The 23,343-nt window shown below is 40.6% G+C and overlaps 1 protein-coding gene across 10 annotated transcripts in view; it reads right to left on the bottom strand.

Annotated features, from left to right (window-relative positions):
* TLE1 (TLE family member 1, transcriptional corepressor) overlaps positions 1-23,343 on the bottom strand; it is a 100,168-nt gene that overhangs the window by 43,237 nt on the left and 33,588 nt on the right. For 5 of the 10 annotated variants that reach the window (XM_032290855.1, XM_032290851.1, XM_032290852.1 and 2 more), the window contains 3 exons: positions 21,725-21,829; positions 5,297-5,501; positions 4,548-4,564 (listed from right to left, as the gene is read on the bottom strand). In XM_032290855.1, the coding sequence (XP_032146746.1) occupies positions 4,548-4,564; positions 5,297-5,501; positions 21,725-21,829 (327 nt within the window). The remainder of the gene's footprint in view (positions 1-4,547; positions 4,565-5,296; positions 5,502-21,724; positions 21,830-23,343) is intronic. The other 5 variants (XM_032290857.1, XM_032290854.1, XM_032290861.1 and 2 more) reach the window with 2 other exon arrangements.

Here is a 23,343-nt window from a genome sequence, read left to right as displayed (position 1 = left end):
TTATTAACTCCTCCTTGCCTTCTACAATGTTGTTGTTTTGAGAAAAAGTGATGGAAGGGTGGTCCTGCCTCTGCCAATTAACTAGTCAAAAACAGCTAGAGAAGAGTAACAAAACAAAGAAACCACCTTATATTAAACAAGGTGATGGTTGTAATTATCTCTAGGTAAGTTCTAAATACAAACTCCTGGTGATTTTAGGAGTCAGTTACAGAAATGACATGGTCCCTCAGACTACTATCTCTCCATCTCTGTTAACTAAGTAACTATGTGACTGGATAAACCCAGCCTCTTTGATAACACCATGGCGCTGTGCCGTATGGCCAGACAGAGAGATGAGCGGTGCTTAGACTGCTCTGGGTCAGGAACCCCTTTTGAGAATCTGATGAGTTATAATCTCTCCCCAGAATTCTGCCAATGAGCCCAGACCCACCACAACCTGCATACACTTACATAGTCCATCCGTGAATGCTGCTGCTAGGTCTACACACCGTCTGCTCTGGAGTCTCCCCTCTTTTCCAAACAGTGATCACATTGGCTAGGTATTTCAGTGTCTTACATTCAACAAATGTTTAACTGTGACATTAAAAGGGATCATGGCAAAATGAAGGCAAGTATATGCAGTACCTCAAACAGTACCTGGGCAGATAGTAAAGACTAAACAAATATTTGTTAAATGACTCAAAGTATTTAAAAGCATGCCCTTATCATAAATTTTTTTAAACCATACAACTTTCTGTCAATTCTCTAAATCTTTCAAGCAGCTAAAAATAACATTCCCTTCAGCCAAAATTTAATGTAATTTATCTTTACATTAATTAAAATATCTAAAGTTGTTTTTATTACTACGGAATGCTACTAAGAAATAACAGCCTTTCTTAGGTCATTTCATATTTCTCTGCTCAATAGCTTCACTTATATAAGAAAAAAACAGGTATCAATTTAAAAACAGCAAAAAAATGTTTAAACCAAAGCTAAACCTCTATAAAGTTGCTAGCTTTATCATTCATCCCTTTCTAGAAACTTTAGGGTAGTTTCCATAAAAACTTTCACTCTTAGAACAGCCACATGTCACTGAACAACAGGGATACTTTGTGAGAAAGGCATGCCAGGCAATTTCATCATTGTGCAAATATCCAATAGTGTACTTACACAAACCTGGGTGATATAGCCTACTACACACCTAGACTGCTGCTCCTAGGCTACACACCTGTACATGTTACTGTCCTGAATATTACAGGCAACTGCAACACGATATAAATTTGCGTATCTAAACACACAACATAGAAAAGGTACAGTAAAAATACGGTATTACACTCTTATGGCACCACCATCGTCTATGCAATCCACTATTGATGGAAATGTTGTTATGCAGTGCACTGATTGCACTTCTGTTTTCTAGGTTTCACATTAAAAGATTGCTTATTTAAGGTTCATTTGTTTTCCTACCGTAAAATCTTTAACTAGCAAATTAATTTCTGCCACTAAAAATAAACTACCTATCAACCAGTTATAGGCTCACAGACAAAAATCCATACACACCCACATTCCCTGTGGATTCTGTAAGTGTCTGATTTCTGCATTTGGTATAAATAATATGTTCAATACAGAAAGAAGAGCAAGAAGGAATAAAAATAGGAAGGAGTTTGTCTTACTTATGGCCAAGGTTCTTAAACTTTGATCCAAGGGTCCCTGACCCTCACACATCTCCACGAGAGCAAATTTTCTTCCTAAACGTCAACTAAATACCACAAGAGAGCAAACGCAGAAGAAGAGGGCTATCCTCTTTTAAGCTAAATAAACTACTAGGCATTAAAGGCATGTGTAGACATGCATAACAATGCCATTCTTCCCACTACAGTATTTTTGTTTTGGAAGAGTTATTTTTCATTAATAATGTTATTTGTATTAACACAATTTAAATTAAGCAGCTCTTCATCTGTTTGATTTTAATTTTTTATTTCTTACCCAGTAAATATCAGAAAATCAAAATATTAACCCAGTAAATATCAAAATATAACCCGAATAAACGAAAAGTTCTTTAGGGTCCTCAATAATTTTATTTTCAAGGGTATCAAGACAGTGACACCATAAGGCTTTGAAAATTGCTGGCCTGTAGCAACTGCCCTTAACCCCTCACTGGATTAAAAAAACAGCAGCAAACAGCAACTGACTGTCTTGATCTGCCAAGTAAAATTGAGACCTTCTAATTCAAACCACTTTATTAAATAGGTAAGTACTATAATATTTTAGGCACTAACAGTACACATCATCTCATTATCCACTGCTTTTCATATTCATTATTACACAAAGTTTGAAGAGCTACTTAATTTTAGGTAACTGTAGCAAAATCCCACTTATGTGGACAGTGAACAATTTAATTCCTCTCTATGGACTGGATTAAATGTTTAGGTTACAATTAGTGTCGGTTTCTCATTTTAAGCATCATTGCCCAACAGTTTTCAGCAGTAGTTAGGCAGGAAATACAGCATATATATTTGTTCTGAAAATACTCATGGAAATGATTAGAACTTGTCAAAAATTTGATATAAAAAAGGATACATGCCCAAAACACAGAAATCCACATTTGCACTAAAAGTTCACTGACTGCTAACCCTAACTTACAGACTTAAAATTAACCCACAGATGCCTGAAACTCAAGAACTATTTCATACTTCTTGAAGCGTACGACCAATAACCCTCCCTCCGCCCACTCCAATGAACCCATGAATTAAGTACTTGCATATATTTTTCTGTCAAAAATACAAACAAGAGGTTATCAGACACATTCAGAAATTCAGAAAGACACAGAGGTATAAAATACATCTCTACTAACTTAAGCATAAAAACCTCTGCCTATTCACAACCCTGGCATTTCGGAGGCACATACCATGTGGCATCACTTCCACAATTCTGATACCAATAAGTTATAGAACTTCTGCTGAAACCCTCCCCAGTCTTGTGTCTTTTAGTATTTGCATGACTCATTCCTCCTCGATTCTCTGGGAAAGGCCTTTGCTGCATGCCTACCTAACTCAAATTGCAGATAGGTGTCCCATAGTGCCTTATACACATAGTATGCACTCAATGAACATAGTCATTTAAGGTGAAAAGGAGTACTGAGGAAAAAATGTAAAATTGAAGTCCCAAAGCTAGAATAAGTTCAATAGATTTAAAACACGTAACAGCCTAAAGGGCATGGGCTTTCTCCAAATTTCTTCTGTGATTTCATTGAGGGTTAGGTTTTTTAATTTGACACTCTACTGAATGGACATAAAAGATGACTATCCCCAGGACACTGGAATGGCAAAACAAAAAGGCTACCTCCATAAACTAAAGCCGGTTTACTTATCTGTACTTTGTGTGTAGAATATTTTATTTCCTAGCTGTAATTTTTGCCCTCCCCCATCCCCTCCCAACATTTTCCAGAGAAATTTTTAAGGCAAGAATTTTAAAACTAGCTACCCTTTCCTTTAACCATTCCTCACACCTCCAAACGTATCCAGATACAAGAAATATACCAAGATCTGTCTCAAAGACAATGTTTAAAGTAGCTACTATTCTACACAGGAAAGGGTTTAAAAAAAATACCTAAACTTTTATCTTTCCCCCAAAACTTATACCAAAATAGTTATCACAATTATTTAAATGTTCAGTATCCCATTTTTTTTTTACCAAATTAAACACCGTCAAAATACTGCTACGTTCACAAAGAAGGAAAGGAAGCAAAACCTGTAGGTTATTCTAGCTGAAAAGCAGCCAAATTCCATTTGCTACACAACATTTGAGATGTGCTTTAGTATGGGTCTCCCCAAAGCTAACTGGCAGATGCATGTACAGATCAAACGTGCACATGTAAAACGAGTGTGATTTAGACTGGTGAAAACCATGAGCTCTATATGCACACAGCCCTGTCACTGAATTTCCTTGTTTTCAAGAGCTTACTGATACGCTCAGTTCTTCTGTCTAAAATAGATGTAAGATCAAGTTCACATTCCAAGGACAATTATGCAAAGAAAACGAGATATTGAAACTTAGCAACTAAGATGCATTCGCAGAGGATGATGACTGTTTTAGGTAGAAACAGTACATTACTAACCAACTTCACAATGGGATTGTGCCCTCTGGCCTCTAAAACTGATTTAAGATATAAAAATGAATATTCTTTTAAAGTACACGCAACCAGACTTAGAATGCAACCACGAACACTTTTAAAGTGGGGTGGGGACAAATATAGATCAAAGTATATTTCCAGGTAAGTAATCAGCAAATAGTGTTGCCTCCAAATTATGCCCCTCTTGTCTGATGCCAAGTTTTATACAAAGACAAGAGCAGAGCAAACAATCATATAAGAAAAATAAATTTTAAAGGAAGGAAAAGTAAAAGAAAAAAACCAGGTCACTGAGAGAGACAGGGAGAGTGTGCATGTCTGTCTGTGCCTGTGTTTAGAGAAAGACAGCATGGAGCAGTGTTGTCAGAAGGGGAGTGTCTGTGTGTGTATGTGTGTGTGTGTGTGTGTGTGTGCGTGCAGCAGGCGTTTGAGTACTTACTGTGCCCGGCTCTCTGTCTGCTCCCGAGGTTACCAAGAAACGCACAGACATGCCCGTTCAGACACAGAGGCAAGAACAGAAATAAAAAAAAGGGGGGAATAATTAGAACACAAGCCCCAAACAGTTTTAAAAATGGCTTTTATTTATATAAGTCATTGCACATTCCTAATACAGTGATTTCCTGAAAATTACAGTATTTTGTAAACATAAGATTTACAGTTTAACCATACACAAAGCCTATTTTTTTATTTCTTGACAGAATAAATTACTTTTCTTCAAAAAATTAGTCAAGTGCAATTTTGCCCAATATTTAACGCATACTAGAATTAAAGCCTATGAAACTAAGTAGTAACAGATGCAATTATCAAACCTTTCATTTGAACACATTCACTTTCAAATTTAACTTCTTATTTCGCCCCATTTAACAACATTACTTTCTTTGAAAATTACCCAATTAAGCAGTTAACAGTTTTCCATAATATGATACAGGCCACTGGCATTAACTAGGCAGTTGCCAAGATGTCAAGATGCCTGTAATCTAACGAGATCGAGAAATCTACAGATGCCCACAGCAAACCCTGCAAACTTCCAGGGTGACCTGTGTTTCAGTGGAAAGCTTTGCGACAGTTCCTCTTATCTCATGGTTTGCTTTCTGTATGGGTTGGGGCTCTCTTTAGCGATGCACACAATTTTGCAGCACTGTAAGAGTATGAGGACAAAGTCCTAATCTGGCTTGCCCGGCCTCTCACCTCTGTGGTGCTCTGCATCATGGTGCTTCTTGTCATCTTTCATTGCCAAGTGAGACTGCCCACTCAGAGCACTAGACAGCGCAAGAAGGCCGGCACTGCCCCCAAGGGGCGGGATTCCAGGAGGCTGAAGTCCCGAAGGGTGAGGCGTAAGGGGAACTGGGGGTCCGTGGCCATGAGAAAGATGCTGAGCTTGCAACTGCTGCTGCTGTTGGTGGTGGCAAGAGAGAAAAAGGAGGTGGAGGAGGAGGAGGAGGAAGTGGTGACAGTGATGGCGATGGAGGTGGCATCCAGGGAAAAACAGACAAGACAGGAGAGGAAGGAGGAAACAGGAGGTTCAACAAACACACAAAGGGAGCCAAGAAAGAGAGGGAGGAAAGGGGAAAAAATGCAATTAGTGCTTTCAGTTCATAAAAAGCTTTCACCTACTCCACTTCTTCTCCCACCTTCCCAAAATATAATCCACACATCTACACTGCCACTTTCAGCTATCACTCACCCCGAGAGGGGAACTGTTTATTATTAAGCAAGGCTGGCAACATTAGTAGGTACACATGAGTTAGTTCTGTCTTTATGCGCCTCCAGGGATGAGATCCAGCATGTCACCGAATCTAAGATACCACAGATTTTCAGACTCATGCTGTTTTCAGAGAGTTTAAAATGGGGGTGAGGATGCATCCAACAATTTAGCAGTCATACTCTCAATCTGTTACCAGATTAACTCCATTTCACCCTACATCCTTGCATTAGCTTGCCACAGTAGTATGATGAGACAAAAACAAAATACTATCACTAAGGAACAGAATTGGGAGAGGGAGACCCAGTAATCCGGGTGGGTGTCTCATGCACCACCCAGGCAATTGTGCCCCCTTATTCCATCAAGCTTTCTCAGTACTGTGAGAAAGTACTGCAATTCCCATTTCCCAGAAGGAACAAAGGCTCCAAGATATAGAGTAAATTGCTGCAACTCTCCCTAGGCAGGAGGGGACTGCAGTCAGTATGGGAGCAACTCTCAGAGCTGCTGTTTACCATACCCCACAGACACGGGAAAGGATCTCAGGGAGCCAGGCTTGTGGCTGCTGGAAGAAAATTAAAGTCGAAACTTTGTTTATCCTTTCCTTCCTATCAAGCTCCATGCCTCAAACTCACTCTTTCTACGTAACTGATGAAAACAAATCCACAATGGTAGGACCATGGGTGAGGAAAGCACCTATGTGTGGGACTCCAGCCAGTGAGCCACGTCCCCATTCCCAAACGCCTTTTCCATGATTGCACTTTGCCCCCATTGCTTAACCCATTCCAAAAGTTCTAAGTCTGTTCTCATTACACAGTATCCTTGCTCTTATATTTAAAAGTACATTGTATAAAATGAAAAAGTGTCCAAGAAATGGCCCCTGCACCATAAATCTGGCCACATTTCCGCTGTCCAACATAAAACTTGTTTTTGATGAGACAGTAAAAACGATTAAAACTCAATTTCTAAGGTGTAATGTTAAAAAACTCTCCAGATTCTGATTTGTGTTCACTTCCCTGGCACTCAATTACTCATTTTATTTATTATCCCCTTGCGTGCACTGAATATATTAAATCTTGAGGCCAGATCTTCAGTCATTTCCACCCAGCCCACTGATTTTTAACGGAATCCCAAACACACTTCCCAGCCTCAAAAGTAAGAGAAAACATCATCTTAAAGCCAGAAGTCAGTGTCTGTGGAAATTTTACAATGAATTTTCAAGCACTCCAATCTTTCTAAAAATGTTTAGGGTCAGCACAGTGGCTCACTATAATCCTATAATCCCAGCATTCTGGAGGCCAAAACAGAAAGATCACTGGAGCCCAAGAGTTCAAGACCAGCCTGGGGAACATGGGGAGATTCTCTCTCTTTTAATAAATAAATAAGTAAGTAAGTAAGTATAAGAGCCAGCCAACCATCTTATAAACTTTCTAATTATAACTTAGTTCTAATTAGAGACAAAATGGAAAAGAGGGTGAGGACAGAACACGCAGCATTCATAGCATTCTTGGAAAGTACTCATAAACTACTCATTCATCATTTGAGATCATAATAACAATTTCTTTATTCATAAAATCACCTTCCTGTCATCCCAAAGACACTAATTCTTGCTCTGTCACCTTTTAAGAGCTTGGCAATAGTGAGACATAAAACTGAAGAAGCTTGCAGTGGCATCACGGTCCACTAGGCATGCTCATTAGCACTTAATTAGGAACTAGACACCTGCCATAAGAAATGTGCTTGGAGAAGGATGAGGAACAGGTCTGCCCTACCAGCAATTACTATCATTACTTGAAGAGTAAGAGCTATGTCCGGCTTGGGGGAGTGGGGGGGACGCGGGGATGCAATCATGCATACACAAGCAAGTGCAGCGGGTAATTAAGCACGGCACTAATTAAAAGAAGATGAGAGAGGCTAAGCAGAGGGGAAGGAATCTAACTGCAGGGTGGAGGACACCACAGGCTCACCCCTCTCCCTGCTTCCCCCACTCGCCTAAAAATCTAGAATGGAGTCATCAGAAGATAACTTCAGAGGTGGGATTCTTACATCAGATCAAACATCGTCAGGTAATATTTAGATACATAAGAAAGTAAAGATTTCCTGATGGGCACTGTGGCTCACGTCTGTAATCCCAGCACTTTGGGGGGTCAAGGCAGGTGGATCACAGGGTCAGGAGTTCAAGACCAGCCTGCCTGGCTGGTGAAAATCCGTCTTTACTTAAAATACAAAAATTAGCTGAGTGTGATGGTGGGCGCCTGTAATTCCAGCTACTCATGAGGCTGAGGCAGAAGAATTGCTTGAACCCAGGTGGCAGAGGTTTCATTGAGCAGAAATCGCACCACTGCACTCCAGCCTGGGTGATGGAATAAGACTCTGTCTCAGAAAAAGAAAAAAAAAAAAAAAAAAAAAAAGTAAATTTTTCTCCTCCCAAAATCCAAGCTAGTTTTCAGAAAGATGAACTGGAGGCTAGGGAAGGAAGGTAGATCATACCTGTAATCCCAGCACTTTGAGAGGCTGAAGCAGGCGAATCACTTGAGGTCAGGAGTTTGAGACCAGCCTGGCCAACATGGTGAGACCCTGTCTCTACTAAAACTATAAAAATTAACTGGGCGTAGTGGTGCATGCCTATAATCCCAGCTACTCGAGAGGCTGGGGTGGGAGAATCGCTTGAACCTGGGAGGCAGAGGCTGCAGTGAGTGGAGATCATGCCACTGCATTCCAGACTGGGTGACAAGTGAGACTCAGTCTCAAAAAAAAAAAAAAGATGAATTGGGGACAGATTCTGATATCTTACTGTGAAGTGGTATTAGCTTACATAATGGGGCGTTGCCACAGCTGTGAAGTAAACCCGTGTGGTTAAACCCAACAGTCTGACAAGTATCTATCAACAGCAACATTCAACAGCCTAATTGGCCATGGGTAACTTCCACCTCTACCCTAATGTGGCCTTCTAGGTCCCTTAACAAACAGCTCACTGTTATTAGAGGTAAATGGGTTCTTCCATCCACAGCTTGGCGATAATGAATTTTTTTTTTTTAAGCAAAATCCCATCAAATTGAAAGGAGTACTAAGTAACAATCAAATGGATCACAATTGCTGAAGATGTCCTGATTCCAGGAAATGTGGCTATCCCACCTCATATTTGAATTCTTGTTTCCTCGGGGTAGTGCTCCTAGATAGTATCTAAGTGTCCATTATCTGGCCCAAGCTTAGAACACATCTGAGGCAGGGAGGGTGGGTATCATGGTTCCCATTTCACAGATGATAGTGGCTCAAAGCCAAGAGGCTTGCTCTAGGGCTCAGAGCCAGAATGAGGGCTACACACTTTTTGTTTCCTAGGCATTTCTCCTATAACCCCAGAGGCGCCATCATGTTCTCAAGAATAAGAAAGAAAAAGGGCAAAGTCATTCTCCACTGAAGACTTTGCATTTCCCCCACTGCCCAGCTAATGAGATGCTCTTGAGAATGGGCAATACCATGTACCCAAAGACAAATCTACCCTCACCATCAGGCCTAATGGCAGTGACAGGTGGGAGTGTATGCTTAGACTGCGTGAGTACCAGCTCTCCTGTCCCCCCTTCTCAACGCCTATCCTCCATCTGCAAAAGGATGCCATCCCTTGCCCCCAGCTCTCTTCCAAAGAAGCAGGTCAAGAAGAATCAAGCTGAAAAGTGTTGGCTCTGGGTTTTCTCAGAAGTAGATGCTTAACATTATAAATACAAAGTGTCATTTCTAAGGTAAAACACTTATTTAAATGAGTAGAGGGCCCAAATCTAGAAGAGTAAAACAGCTATCTCCAAAAGGACAGCCTACTTCTGTCCCATCTGTCTTTGGAAGACCATTTTCTCTCAACGAGGCTTACCTGAGACAATTTGTTACTTATCACCTTCAACAAAAGGAAAAAGTATGGATGCTACTAGAATATATTTTAAGAAAAAGTGATATTGATATTACTATACAGCCAAAACCCAATAGCTCTGCCAATCAGGAGAATTTATACACATCTTTTTTTTTTTTTTTTTTTTTTTTTTGAGGCAAAGTATCACTTTGTCACCCAGGCCGGAATGCAACAGTGTGATCATGGCTCACTGCAGCTCAAATGCCTGGACTCAAGCAATCCTCCCACCTCAGCTTCCTGTAGCTGGGACTACAGGTGTGTGCCACTACACTTGGCTAATTTTTTTTATAGAGATGGGGTCTCACCACATTGCCCAGGCTGGTCTAAACCCCTGGCTTCAAGCATTTCTCCTGCCTTGGCCTTCCAAAAGTGCTGGGATTACAAGCGTAAGCCACCATAGCTGGCCTGCATCTATCCTCTCTAACTAAAGCCCGCCCCTATCATTTGGAAAAACTGCAAGATGTTTTTTTCAACATGACAGGAAGGATGGGGAAACTTATTCTTCTCTCCAGGTTTATAGTAATTAGGAAATTTGTTTAAAAGCCAAAATGCTTGTAGATTTATACAACATGGAACACACATGCAAAAGTTTGTAAAGTGATTCAAAAAAAAAAAATGAATCTTTTTCTAAACAGTCTCGCTCTGTTGCACAGGCTGGATGGAGTGTAGTGGTGCGATCTCAGTTCACTGCAACCTCCGCCTCCCAGGTTCAAGCAATTCTTGTGCCTCAGCCTCCACAGTAGCTGGGATTACAGGCCAGCATCACCACACCCAGCTAATTTTTGTATTTTTAGTAGAGATGAGGGTTCCCCATGTTGGCCAGGCTGGTCTCGAACTCCTGGCTTCGAGTGATCCACTAACCTCAGCTTCCCAAATTCCCTGGGATTATAGGCATGAGCGACTGCGCCCAGCTGAGAAAAAGCATTTTTGATAAGCAATGATAGTTTCTAGCAATATAGCTGGTTTATCAGGCTATCAATCTAGACCACTGATTCTTAAGCAGAACCAATTTTGACACCCCTCCCCTCCCTGCCTCAGGGAGGTGTGGCAATGTGTGGTGACTCCAATGGTTGTTACCCTGCAGGGGGAGGGAAGAGAGTGCCACTGGTGCATCTAGTGGGTGGAGGCCAAGGATGCTGTGAACACACTACAATGCACAGGACAGTCGTCACCACAGAGAATTATCCTGCCCAAAATGTCAAAAGTGCTAAGGCTGACTAACTTGAATTTAGACCTAAGCTGGGATTCTGTGCCATTAATTAGAATTCATGTTCTTGTATGCTAAGTGACGTGCCAAATTCTTGTTTAAAAAATAAAAATACTGCCGGGCGCAGTGGTGTGTGCCTGTAGTCCCAGCTATTCGGGAGGCTGAGGCTGGAGGATCTCTTGAGCCCAGGAGTTCTGGGCTGTAGTGCACTATGCCAATCGGGTGTCCGCACTAAGTTCGGCATCAATATGGTGACCTCCCGGGAGCGGGGGACCACCAGGTTGCCTAAAAAGGGGTGAACCAGCCCGGGTCGGAAACGGAGCAGGTCAAAACTCCTGTGCTGATCAGTAGTGGGACCGTGCCTGTGAACAGCCACTGCACTCTAGCCTGGGCAAAATAGTGAGACCCTATCTCTTAAAAAAAAAAAAAAAATACTATTCAACATTCAAATTACATTCACTAGACTGGGCGTGGTGGCTCACACCTGTAATCCCAGCACTTTGGGAGGCCGAGGCCAGAGATCATGAGGTCGAGAGATCAATTACATTCACTGTCCCTTCATCACCATCTGAGTACCCTGTCACAACACAAAAAAAGAACATCTGCTTTCTTAAGCTGATTCCACTAACAATTTCAAAAAAATTAGATTAAAAAAAAAAAGTTGTATTTTACAACGCACTTTGAGAAAGAACTATACTGGGAACTTTTACATACTGGTGTTCTGGGGCCCTAGAGGGAATGACGAGCATTTAGACTTGGGGAAAAGGAGATCAATGCACTTGCTCTAACCAAAATCATTTGAACAGGCTGAGAGTGAGACAAATAAAACAAATGCCAAACCTGAGTTAATGATACTGAAAACCCACAGGAATAAAGCGACCTCATCCATGTCAAACAACAGGCACGCATTAAGAATTTTAATTCACGTTTGACTTAGTGCAGTGTGGGTCAATTATGTTACTATAATGAAACTGACTTTGCTGTTTACATTCAGAGCGCTACTGTAATGGTGTAGTTTCTAAACACAGTCGCAGCACATGGCTTATCACCTCAGAGTAGCTTCGAACAACGGGGAAGGACACCCGGTATGAAAACACAGGCCGACGCCCACCTTTTCCTCACCGGACACCAAGCTCTTTACCACCAACAGCAGAATCAACTTTAATTTCTGAAACTTCACCCACTTCACAATCCCAAGGAAAACTATGTCATAAAAGTCACAAACTTAACCCAACCCAAACTAAAACCATGCCCCTAAATGGCATCTCTGAGGCTAAAAGTGACAGTAAGTGGCATTTATAGCACTCGGTATTTAAACACTTTCTTTTAAAGGGGACAAAACGTGAAAAGGAGCATTTGTTGACGGTTCTCTCCAAATCACTCTTCCTTGATATCTGCTATTTCCCTGTTCTTTAAAACACTCAATTCCTATCCTAGCAGACAGGAAAAAAAAAAAAAAAAGAAAGAAAGAAAATTGGTATGCTATGTTAACAAGTGGGAAAGAGCTGTCGGGTAGCAGAAACATCAAGGACACTACTGCAGGAGCTATCGGAAAACCTCCCATTATGTGAATGGCCTCTCGCGTAAAGAGGGGCAAGGGTGATAAACAGGTAGAAACTGCTTACAGGGACAAGAATTCTTCAGCTACTTGAAGACAATAATAAAATCGAAAATGACAATCCACCAAAAGGCCCCATCTCAATGCAGGAGCACAAAGAAAATGACGCATGAGCAACCTAAGGAATGGGAGAAAATATTTGCAAACCATACCTCAAATAAGAGATTAACATTCAAAATATGTAAGGAATTCAGACACTCAATAGTACAAAAATAAGAAAACAAGTATCCTAATTTAAAAACGGGCAAAGGACCTCTTGAACAGACATTTCTCAAAGAAGACAGAAGACATGCAAACGACCAACAGATACATGGAAAAAAATGCTCATTATCATTAATCATGAAGGAAATGCAAAGCAGAGCCACAATGAAGTATCACCTCAAACCTGTTGAGATGGCTGGTAACAAAAAGACAAGATATGCATCAGTGAGGGTGTGGAGAAAAGGGAACCCTTGTACACTGTTCTTAGGAATGTAAACTGGTACAGCCCTGATGGAAAACAACAGTATAGAGGTTTCTCAAAAAGTTAAAAATAGAACTACTTTCTCAAAAAGGTTAAGTCTCCCTTTTCCGAAGTGCTTGGGACCAGCAGTGTTTGGATTTTGGATTTTTTTTTCAGATTTTTAAATATTTGCAATATTCTTACTGGCTGAGCATCAGGGGTGCTCAACCTATACATGATCCAGCAATCCCACTTCTAGGTGTATGTCTAAAGAAAACGAAATCGATGTATCAAAGATACATCTGCACTCCACGACCACTGCAGCACTAGTCACGAGAGCCAAGATATGGAATCAACCCAAATGTCTGTCAACAGATGAACAGATAAAGAAAATGTGGTACAACACAATGGAACACCATTCAGCGTAGAAGAAGAAGAAAATCCTACCACTTGTGATAACATGGGTGAACCTGTAGGTCACCCAAGTGAAATAAGCAGATTCAGAAAGACAATGCATGATCTCCCTTCTATGTGGAATCTGAGTACAACTCACAGAAGCAGAGAGTAGAATGGTGGCTGCCTTGCGGGGTAGGGGAAAATGAGCAGAGACTGGTCAAAGGGTATGACGTTTCAGTTACGCAAGATAAAGAAGATCTGGAGTTCCAAGGTACAGCACGGTGACTATAGTTAATAATACCGTATTATATACTTGAACTTTGCTAAAAGTGTACTTTGTTTTCTTGGAGACGAGGTCTCACTCTGTCACCCGGGTGGAGTACAGTGGCACGATCATATCTCATTGTAACCTTGAACTCCTGGATTCAAACAATCCTCCCACCTCAGCATCCTGAGTAGGGGGGACTACAGGATCACACCACCACACTCAGCTAATTTTTTGATTTTTAGGAGAAACAAAGTCTTGCTATGTTGCCCAGGCTCATCTTCAACACCTGAGCTCAAGCGATCCTCCTGCCTTGGCCTACCAAAGTGCTGGGATTACATGTGTGAACCGCCATGCCTGGCCTGTCTTTTTTCTTTCTCCATTCCAACTAATCCACACAGGCCAACTCATCCTGCCTGACCACTGCCTTGCTCATCCCTGGAAGGCCACTAAGGCTATGACAAGCCACGTGTTGGCAGATCCACTACAAAAACTCTACAGGTTTTGGTTGAAAAGATGCTCAACATTATTAGCCATCACAGGAGATGCCGCTTCACATCCACTAGGATGCGTAGAATAAAAAAGATGGATAGTAAGTGCCAGAGATCACGTAGAGAAATTGTAATTCTCATACACTATTGTAGGGATATAAAATGATGCAGCCGCTTTGGAAAACAGTCTGGCTGTTGCTCAAAAAGATAATAAAGTTACCACAGACCCAGTGATTCTACTCCCAGAGACAGATCCAGGAGAAAACATGCCCACACAAAAACTTGTACACAAATGCTCATAGCAGCATTATTCATAATAGCCAATCAGTGGAAAAAACCTAAATGTCCGTCAACTTATGAATCAATAAGCAAATGTGGTATATTGAGGAAATGTTAATTGTTAATAAAAAGAACTAAAATACTGGTGTATACTACAACATGGATGAGCCTTGAAAGCATGATAAATAAAAGAAGGCAGACATACAAGGCTACCTATTATATGATTCCATTCATATGAAATGTCCAGGACAGGTAAATCCATAGAGATAGATAAGCACATTGGTAGTTGCCAGAGGTTAGGGGAGGAGGCATAAAGAGTAAACAGTAATAAATTTATACAAGTGACAAAAATTTTCTAGAAAAATTTTATAGTCGTGATGATTATACAACAATGTGAATATGATAAAAACCACAGAAGTCTATGCCTTAGAAAGGTGAATTTGGCTGGGTGCAGTGGTTCATACCTGTAGTTCCCCCACTTTGAGAAAAGAGATGGGTGAATCACCTGAAGTCAGGAGTTTGAGGCCAGCCTGGCCAACTTGGTGAAACCCCATCTCTACTAAAAATACAAATTTGCCAGGCATGGTGGTATGCGACTGTAATCCCAAATATTCAAGAGTGAGGAAAGAGAATCGTTTGAACCCGGGAGACAGAGGTTGCAGTGAGCCAAGACTGCACCACCGCACTACAGCATAGATGACAGAGTGAGACACTGTTTTTAAAAAAAAAAAAAAAAAAAAAAAAAAAGGTGAATTTGATGGTATATGTATCATATCTCAATTTTTAAAATATCACATAATTTCATTATAATTTTGAAATAACTAAGAGTGTAATTAGATTACAACACAAAAGATAAATGCTTGAGGGGAAAGGTACCCCATTCTTTATGATGTGCCTATTACACATTGCATGCCTGTATCAAAACATCTCATGTACCTCATAAATACAATTATGTACCCACAAAAATTAAAAATTAAAAAACACACAGGTGAAGTTCCTATAATGGGGTGCTCTACTTTCTATTCTGAAGCTTTTTTCTACTTCTGGAAAAAAGAAGAATATATGCCTTATTCCGGGGAATCAAGTAAAAATCACATGGAACTATGTGGGTGGGTTGACAGGTGTAGCAATTATGGCACACGTTTACCTATGTAACAAACCTGCACATCCTATACATGTATCCCAGAACTTAAAATTAAATTTTAAAAAAGGAAAAGAAACAGGTGGGGAAATTTAAAAGCAAACGCTTCCACACTTTTCTAACAACTACAAAGCACAATGACAATAGCCCAGGCACTGAGGAAAAGCTTTCCATTTGTCAGGCGCCCAGTTGTGCTCTCAGATTAAAAAAAAAAAGAAAAAGAAAAAAACTTAACCAAAGGAGAAATATGCTGCGAAGACTTCTTTGCAATATTGCTCTTTCCCTTTGGAAATTTAATGAAAGCGCTAGACTGCTGGAATTTAAGCGGAGAGTGTATCACTAAATACAAGTTGAGTGTGTCACTAAATACAAGCTAGAAGAGCTAGAAGAGCCATGTTTGTTGGAGCTATTTAGTCTTCTCTCAGTAACAGGATGTGCATTATTCTCCTAGGGAGAATTTGTTTTATAAAGAAACTTACAGCTGGGTTATTGATGGCTTTCCAGGGATTAACCACATACTCATAAGAGTAAGAGGCTAACCTCATCCTCTTAAACTTCACACACTACAATCCCATAGATAGCTGACAGCTATAGCCAAAGGAGAAAAATAACCCAACATTTTACTAATCCTTAAACCAATCATCTCATGCAACAGTGGAGAGCCCTTTAGGTCTACAACTCAATCTCTTAGAGTCAGACAGGCTCCTTCTACAGACATTTTAGGAGTTTGAATTCGCAGCCATCCCCTACACGAAAACACATAGTCAGACATCACAAAATACCCTAGACATATTTTATTTTCATACTAAGTTGTTTTAAAATACACATAATCATATATTTGCCTATGGAGCACGCGTAGAGAAATCTGACCATATGGGGATCTATTTATCAGTCCTTGACCAAGGTTATATCCATGAAAAATAAATCAGACTACATCCAAATAAGTGAGAAAGAAAAATGAGGTTGCCAAAACCCAAATTTCTTTTTTTTTCTCTTGTGCATAGGTTATTATGTAAACAAACCCAAATTTCTTGATCTCCTAAAGTTCACAGGCATTGCTATGGGAAACTGCTGAAATTTTCTTGCACCCAACTGTCAGCGTTAAGGCCACTAATAGAAATGTGGCATTTTATGGAAGGGAAGGACCATCCCCACTGGTCATCTCTTCTAATTCTCTTTCCTCCCAACTTTATCAGCATGATTCCGAGAACCTCTCTGTGCTAACAATGGCACTGTCTGCCTTCATTATGTTATCTAAAGAAGCCAATGATGTCTTCACATTTTTGCTCTCAATTCTGTCTCCATCTGTTCCCCAAACTTAACTTTTTTCTTATGGTTTTGAACTTCTAAGTTTGTACATCAAAAGCTAAATGGCCATCCTTTTTCACTATTGTGTCCTTATTAAAAGTCATTCATGCACAACAACTTAATGGCAGGAGCAGAGCATCTGGCTGGGTCTAATCTCAAACACCCATCCCAGTAACCACTAAAGAAGACAAAGGAGGAGGTGAACTGCTGCTTAGAGCAACCACGTCCCACAAGGGCTTGACCAACTGGACCCACAGATCTGCCACAAGCACTTAGGGAAACCAGGCAGACAAAACTGCAGTTCAAAAAGTCAGGAACCACATGTTCAGTGAAGGCTGTCGCCTAAGGTCTTATCCCCACAAAAGCTGAGAAGGTGGATGGTATTACCATCTACAGATGGGGGACACTGATAGAGGTTAACTATATGAGGTCATAAAACTAATAGATGGCAGCCAAGTGTCCTCCCCAAGTCCATCTGATCCTAAGGCCCATGCTTTGTCCAAGCCAACACAAGGAAAATGTTCTTATGTAGATTACCAAAATCACCATGAAATGGAACAGGTGGTTGGAAATATACAACTGTGCAATCACTTATTAATATTTTTTAAAATGCAATTAGCTCATTCTTTAACTTTTCAGTTAAAAAAAAACAACCATCTTTATGGCCAGGCATGGTGGCTCCCACCTGTAATCCCAACACTTTGGGAGGCTGAGGCAGGTGGAACACCTGAGTCTGGGAGTTCAAGATCAGCCTGGCCAACATGGTAAAACTCTGTCTCTACTAAAAATATAAAAATATGCCAGGCATGGTGGCACATGCCTGTAATCCCAACTACTCGGGAGTCTGAGTCAGGAGAATCACTTGAACCTGAGACGCAGAGGTTACAGTGAGCTGAGATCCTACCACTGCACACCAGCCTGGGTGACAGAGTAAAACTCTGCCTCAAAAAGAAAAAAAAAAAAAAAAAAAAGCCAACCATCTTTAGCTCTTCTTTCACATGCCAAAAGAAAGGGGGAAAAAAGCAACCATTTCTTCAGGGGAAGGGGAAAAAATTGGTAAGAATAAAGGAATTCACTGGGGTTCTGAAAACTACCCCCTTATTGTAGAATGTGGGTTACCAGGTATACGCAGGTGTGAAAAATCAAGCTGTGCATTTCACCATATTACAATTATACATCAACTGAAAAAAACAAATCTATGTGTGTACAGATACGTATCTATCTCTCCATATTATCCCTCAATTATCTGTGATGTAAAGAGAACACTAATTATTTGAAATTCCAATCCCAATCGAAATCAATTATTCAGTGAGTAAGAGCAGGCAGAGGAGAGCTTTTAGTTCCAAACTCCCCAAATAATAAAGTGAAGAAGTGGTCTTGAAGAGTCTTTCATTTTTCCATGCATTCAGGTAGCCATCAACCATTCCACAAGTAAGACCTTACAACATTTAATAACCAATTTTGTTTTGATTATTCTTAATAGAAGTTTAAAAACAAAAACAAAAACAAAATGTTTGTTAAGGTGTTAATGATGATCCTGATCTAAAAACTCAAGGTCTCAAATGAGTAAGTTCCCTTCCCACAATGCAACTTGTTTTTTAAGGCCTGAGTGAACTGTGTGTCAAACCCAATACACCTTGTATATATTATTTGCACTATAAATTATCCTTTTCATTGTGATAAGACTACAACACATTTAATAGCAAAAGAATTGGTAAGAAGTAAAATTCAAAAAGTAGGGCTGTAGTTATTCTACCAGTCATCAAATTTGCTGCCAAAGCTGTTTAAAAAAAGATCTATGAAAATATTTCAATAGTCTCTCCAGTATCAAATATCAAAGAAGCTCATTTTTCTTAAATACCAATACTGTATGTAGGTTGAAGGCTGGTGCTATGGTGAGAAAGAATTAAAATTCAGTATCTTCTGCAAGACAGGAGAACTACAATTTCTATGCTGGTGAGAAATGGGTACTGTTAATTCACTCAACAAGCAGAGAAAAAAACCTAAGCTCTCTCTGCCTCCTCAAAGAGCAGCCACAGGCCCAGGACACACCTTGAGCTTACCTAGAAGCTGAATGTCCTTGAGAAGATTTACTTTTTCCAGGTTTGATATAGAGAAATATCTTTAGCCCTGTCAAGCAAGCAGTAAAGCTCCTTGATTGTACCTTAAAGGGAATGAGAATGTTTCGGCTCATTTGCATTTTAAAGGGTACTCTTTCATGATCTTTCACACTTGTAATAGATGTCTAAACCGTTAAATTACTATTTCTTTTCTTAGCCTGAAAGTGGATGCAGACTAAGAGCGTGGCCTCTCCCATTGTTCTTTACCCTAAGTCGGCCCCTGAACAATACTGACAGCTGCTATCAAACCAGGCTGCATTTACTCTGCCCGCAGCTGCTGCTTGTAGGAACAGACAGTCTCCCGGTACCTCCTCCCCTCTGGGGAGACAGGTTGACACACTGCATGTTCAATGAAGGGGTGCAAAGGTCCACTGAATTGTCAACCCAATTTTATGCTACTTCGATTTTCCAGGACGCACACAATTCCTTTCAAGCAAAAATCAAGCATATGCCACAGCATGAAACTTAAGGTGTGGGATAATTATTGATCACTACAAACTTGAAAAGAGCCTCTGACATAAATTCATATATTAATCCAAAAATTACAGTGATAAAAACCGCACATGCCAGTATGCCAAAGATATGCAATGGGTGTAAGTCTCGCTTGCGTTTCACCCAATTCACCACTTTGGTTTATTGTGGCCACGGCATCTAGAGCTAAACTGCCTTTATAATAACCTCAACAACATTTTTCCTGGACTAAAGCCATTCGTAAAATTAGAAATTCATTTGCCCTTCTAAAAAGATCTGCTATTTTTATTCTCCGATTCAGCTCAAAATGGGTATTACCTATGAACATCTGGTTAATACGATTTCCTCCTTCCTAAAGTGTAGGTGCAAAGGAGATTCACAAGAGCTGGGCGGTGCCTTTGAGAATTTAAACGTCAGAGTTTTACCATCAAGAAATTATATGTCGAAATTTAGAGCCTATCAGAAAACAAACATGTTCCACAAAGTTTAACTGGGTCCTTGAGAACTGCTTTGCATATGTTTTCCTTTAATCAAAACAGGCTTTTCCATCCTCATTCATTTGGGTGAAAAAATTCTGTGCTTGAGCTACAAGTACAATTCACTATTAGTCTTTGCTAATCAAACACAGTACATGTGAAAGTACCAGTGAATATTTGATTTGATCTCTGAAATAAAGCAATTCATTACACAAGAAAAGGGTACAGAAGGCAGCAGACAAATGCAGATGTAATTGTGTTTTTTGTTGAATGTGATTAGAGAGCCCACTAAGTAACAGTCAAAAACGTGATACTGAAGGAGGGGGAAGGCAGTGCCTGGATCTGGGGGGAAGAGGAGGGAGAATTGTTTATGCAGAGCTAAGCTGTCAAGTGTAATAAAGCAGCTTGAATAAAATTTAAGCTGAAAATCCACTGAAGCTCCCCATTTCAGGGAGGAAAAAGCTATTAAAAGGAAATGAAGGTCACCCTCCCAGTTTATTTCACCTAATTGACTGCCAATAGCTTACCGCAGACAACCCAACTGCAGATCTGCAATTGAGAAACTGATGAAAGGAGAGTTTTCAAGCTGAGGCTCATTCTTTAATCCTCCTTGGCTCTTATGTTTTTTCTCCATCTCCAGTTGGGATGTAATTTTAAGCCCTGATGGATTAACTGGTTCCATTGTCTGTGGCCGTCACTGGACTATGGCACTCTTAATCCGTACAGCAGCATGTCTAATTATCATTACAAAGTGTCTGAGGGAACTATAAAGACCAGCAGGGCATCATCTCACAAGCAATTAACATAAATTGATAAATGAGTGATTTGAATCTGCTCAAGGCACTCACATATGAATAAAATCAGAAAGGACGGTCCCTTGTTTCAGCTCCTTCTTTGGCTTAGTATGGAAGGGGAAGAACACATGAGAACCGTCCCAGGTCCTGAGTGGGGGGCGGGGGATGAACTCATGCAGGGGATGGAACACACGCTTCACCAGATTCATTAATGCAGAGCAAATGACTTGTGATTGACAACCAGTGGCCAGCAAGGAGCACTAACTGAACTCAACAGAGGAGAGCAGAACCCCGGTGAAAGGCCAGGGAGCACTATGGCAGACAATTAACACTTTTTCCACGGCAAGAGAGCGCTCTTTTCATTGGTGTGCCACTTAAAAATTCATGAAAGAGGCACAAGAAAGAACAGGAGCCAACAGTTATATAGGTTCGAATACCCTAGAAAGCAAAAGGCAAAAAGCAAGGATAACTAAATGAAAGGATAATTCAGAGACCTATTTTGCCCTCACTGTGATCTAACATTGTAAGATAGAAGTGAGGAAAGTATTTAAAATTCTAAAGCTTTTACTAGACTAATGAAGCATGGGTGGTTTAGGTGTCACAGGATGAACTACATTTATTTTCCCACTTAAAAGGAGATTTAGAGCTGGGCAAGGGGGTGCCTGCCTTTGGTCCCAGCTGTTTGGGAGGCTAAGGCAGGAGGATCACTTGAGCCCAGGAGTTCCAGGCCAGCCTAGGCAAAATATCAAGACCCTGATCTGTTTAAAAAGAATTTTTTTAATTAACAGATTTTTTTGTTCCCCCCCCCAAAATGCTTCTCCTTACACTAAGCCCTCTTCCTCTATATACCTTAACACACCCCAAGTCTCCTCCTCCCACCCTTATCGAATAGGTCAACGTCAAACTACACAACATTTTACACACACACACACACAAACACACACACACACACACACACACACACACACACAGCCATCAAATTAATAAGAAATGAAAGCTGGTTATACACACTGTAGGAGGTAGACCTGGTAGGCCACGTACCCCGATGATGGCATTCAACTCTGCCATGGTCACCTGTTTGGCACGTTCAACAGCCTGGGCCACCTGTTGTTGATGCTTTGAAAACAAGCAGAAGAAAGGGCGTTAGCAACAGCCAAGAACTTCACTGTACATCCAAGAACTTCACTGTACATTCTAACAACAAAAAGTCAAATGCTATGTGCAATGCAGGCTGAAGTACCAGGGTTTAAATGCATCACTTCTCAACCACACATTATTTTCACAGAACACATGGAGAGAAAAACTGAGAATGGCGTTCCCCTTTATTTCTAAACACCACCAGTCACTACTTCTGACTGTAAATTTCAGCTTGGAATGGTAGAAAACAAAAAGGACATAAAGAATGACAACATAGGACCTTAGAAAATAAACAGAACATTGCCCTGTTTGTTTGGAAGATCGCCCCTGTTCACAAAAGAGGTTCACAATAAGTGTGGGCACAAGTTTTACAGCAATTTTAAAATATTCACTTTACAGCCAGGTGCAGTGGCTCATGCCTGTAACCCTAGCACTTTGAGAGGCCAAGACGGGGTGAGCCCAGGAGTTCAAGACCAGCCTGGGCAACATGGCGAAACCCTGTCTCTATTTAAAAAACAAATAAAAATGGGTAGTTGAATACCCATTTTAATACCTAAAACTTTAACATTAAATCTGTTGATCACTTGTCTGATCAACCAATTTTGACCCACCAGTCATTTTTGGAAACTCCTGGAATTCCTCTCATTCTTTTAGTCTTTTAATGCTTTACTCTCCAAAAGGGAAAGGAAGGACTCCAGCCTCAGTTCAGAGAGATGGAAACTCACCTCACACCTCCCAACTCCCAACTCCAACCACAAATAAAAACAAAGCCATAAAATTACTTTGGAAGCAATGACAATGTAGCATAGAGCCCTGAATCACTAAAGTCTAACAACTTATTACATTCAAGAGGCAGACAAGTCTATTGTGGTATCAGATAAAGGTTATGCTGGAAGACACTGTTATAACAATAATAAGACGGTGACCATCCAGTATGGAGCAACAGGTGCCAACCAGGATACACAGTACTCCAATCCTAGTCCAATACACTTTCCACCCTGCCTGAAGATGCATTCATCCCACGCACACTTAGAACACACTACAGCATTTACTAGCTTATATCCAAAAGGAACGTAAACTTTTCAAGGCAAAGCTAAAATACCATAGTCTTGAGTCAATTTCATAGATTACTCATATAAAGAGATCTCCCCCTCAAAGAATGTCAAGATTAAACCTCTATGACTTTGTAACTAAAGAAAAGAGCTTATATGACTGGGTGCAGTGGCTCACGCCTGTAATCCCAGCACTTTAGGAGGCTGAGGCAGGTAGACCATCTGAGGTTGGGAGTCTAAGACCAGCCTGACCAAAATGGAAAAACCCCGTCTCTACTAAAAATACAAAAAATTAGCCGGGCATGGTGGCGCATGCCTGTAGTCCCAGCTACTCAGAAGGCTGAGGCAGGAAAATTGCTTGAATCTGGGAAGCGGAGGTTGCAGTGAGCCGAGGTCATGCCATTGCACTCCAGCCTGGGCAACAAGAGCACAACTCCATCT

This window comes from Sapajus apella, unplaced genomic scaffold (genome assembly GCF_009761245.1).
Source record: "Sapajus apella isolate SASKATOON/1434 unplaced genomic scaffold, GSC_monkey_1.0 scaffold24, whole genome shotgun sequence".
NCBI classification, from domain to species: domain Eukaryota; kingdom Metazoa; phylum Chordata; class Mammalia; order Primates; family Cebidae; genus Sapajus; species Sapajus apella.
Note: the sequence above shows the minus strand (reverse complement) of the source record. Positions and strands in the feature narration are given on the sequence as shown.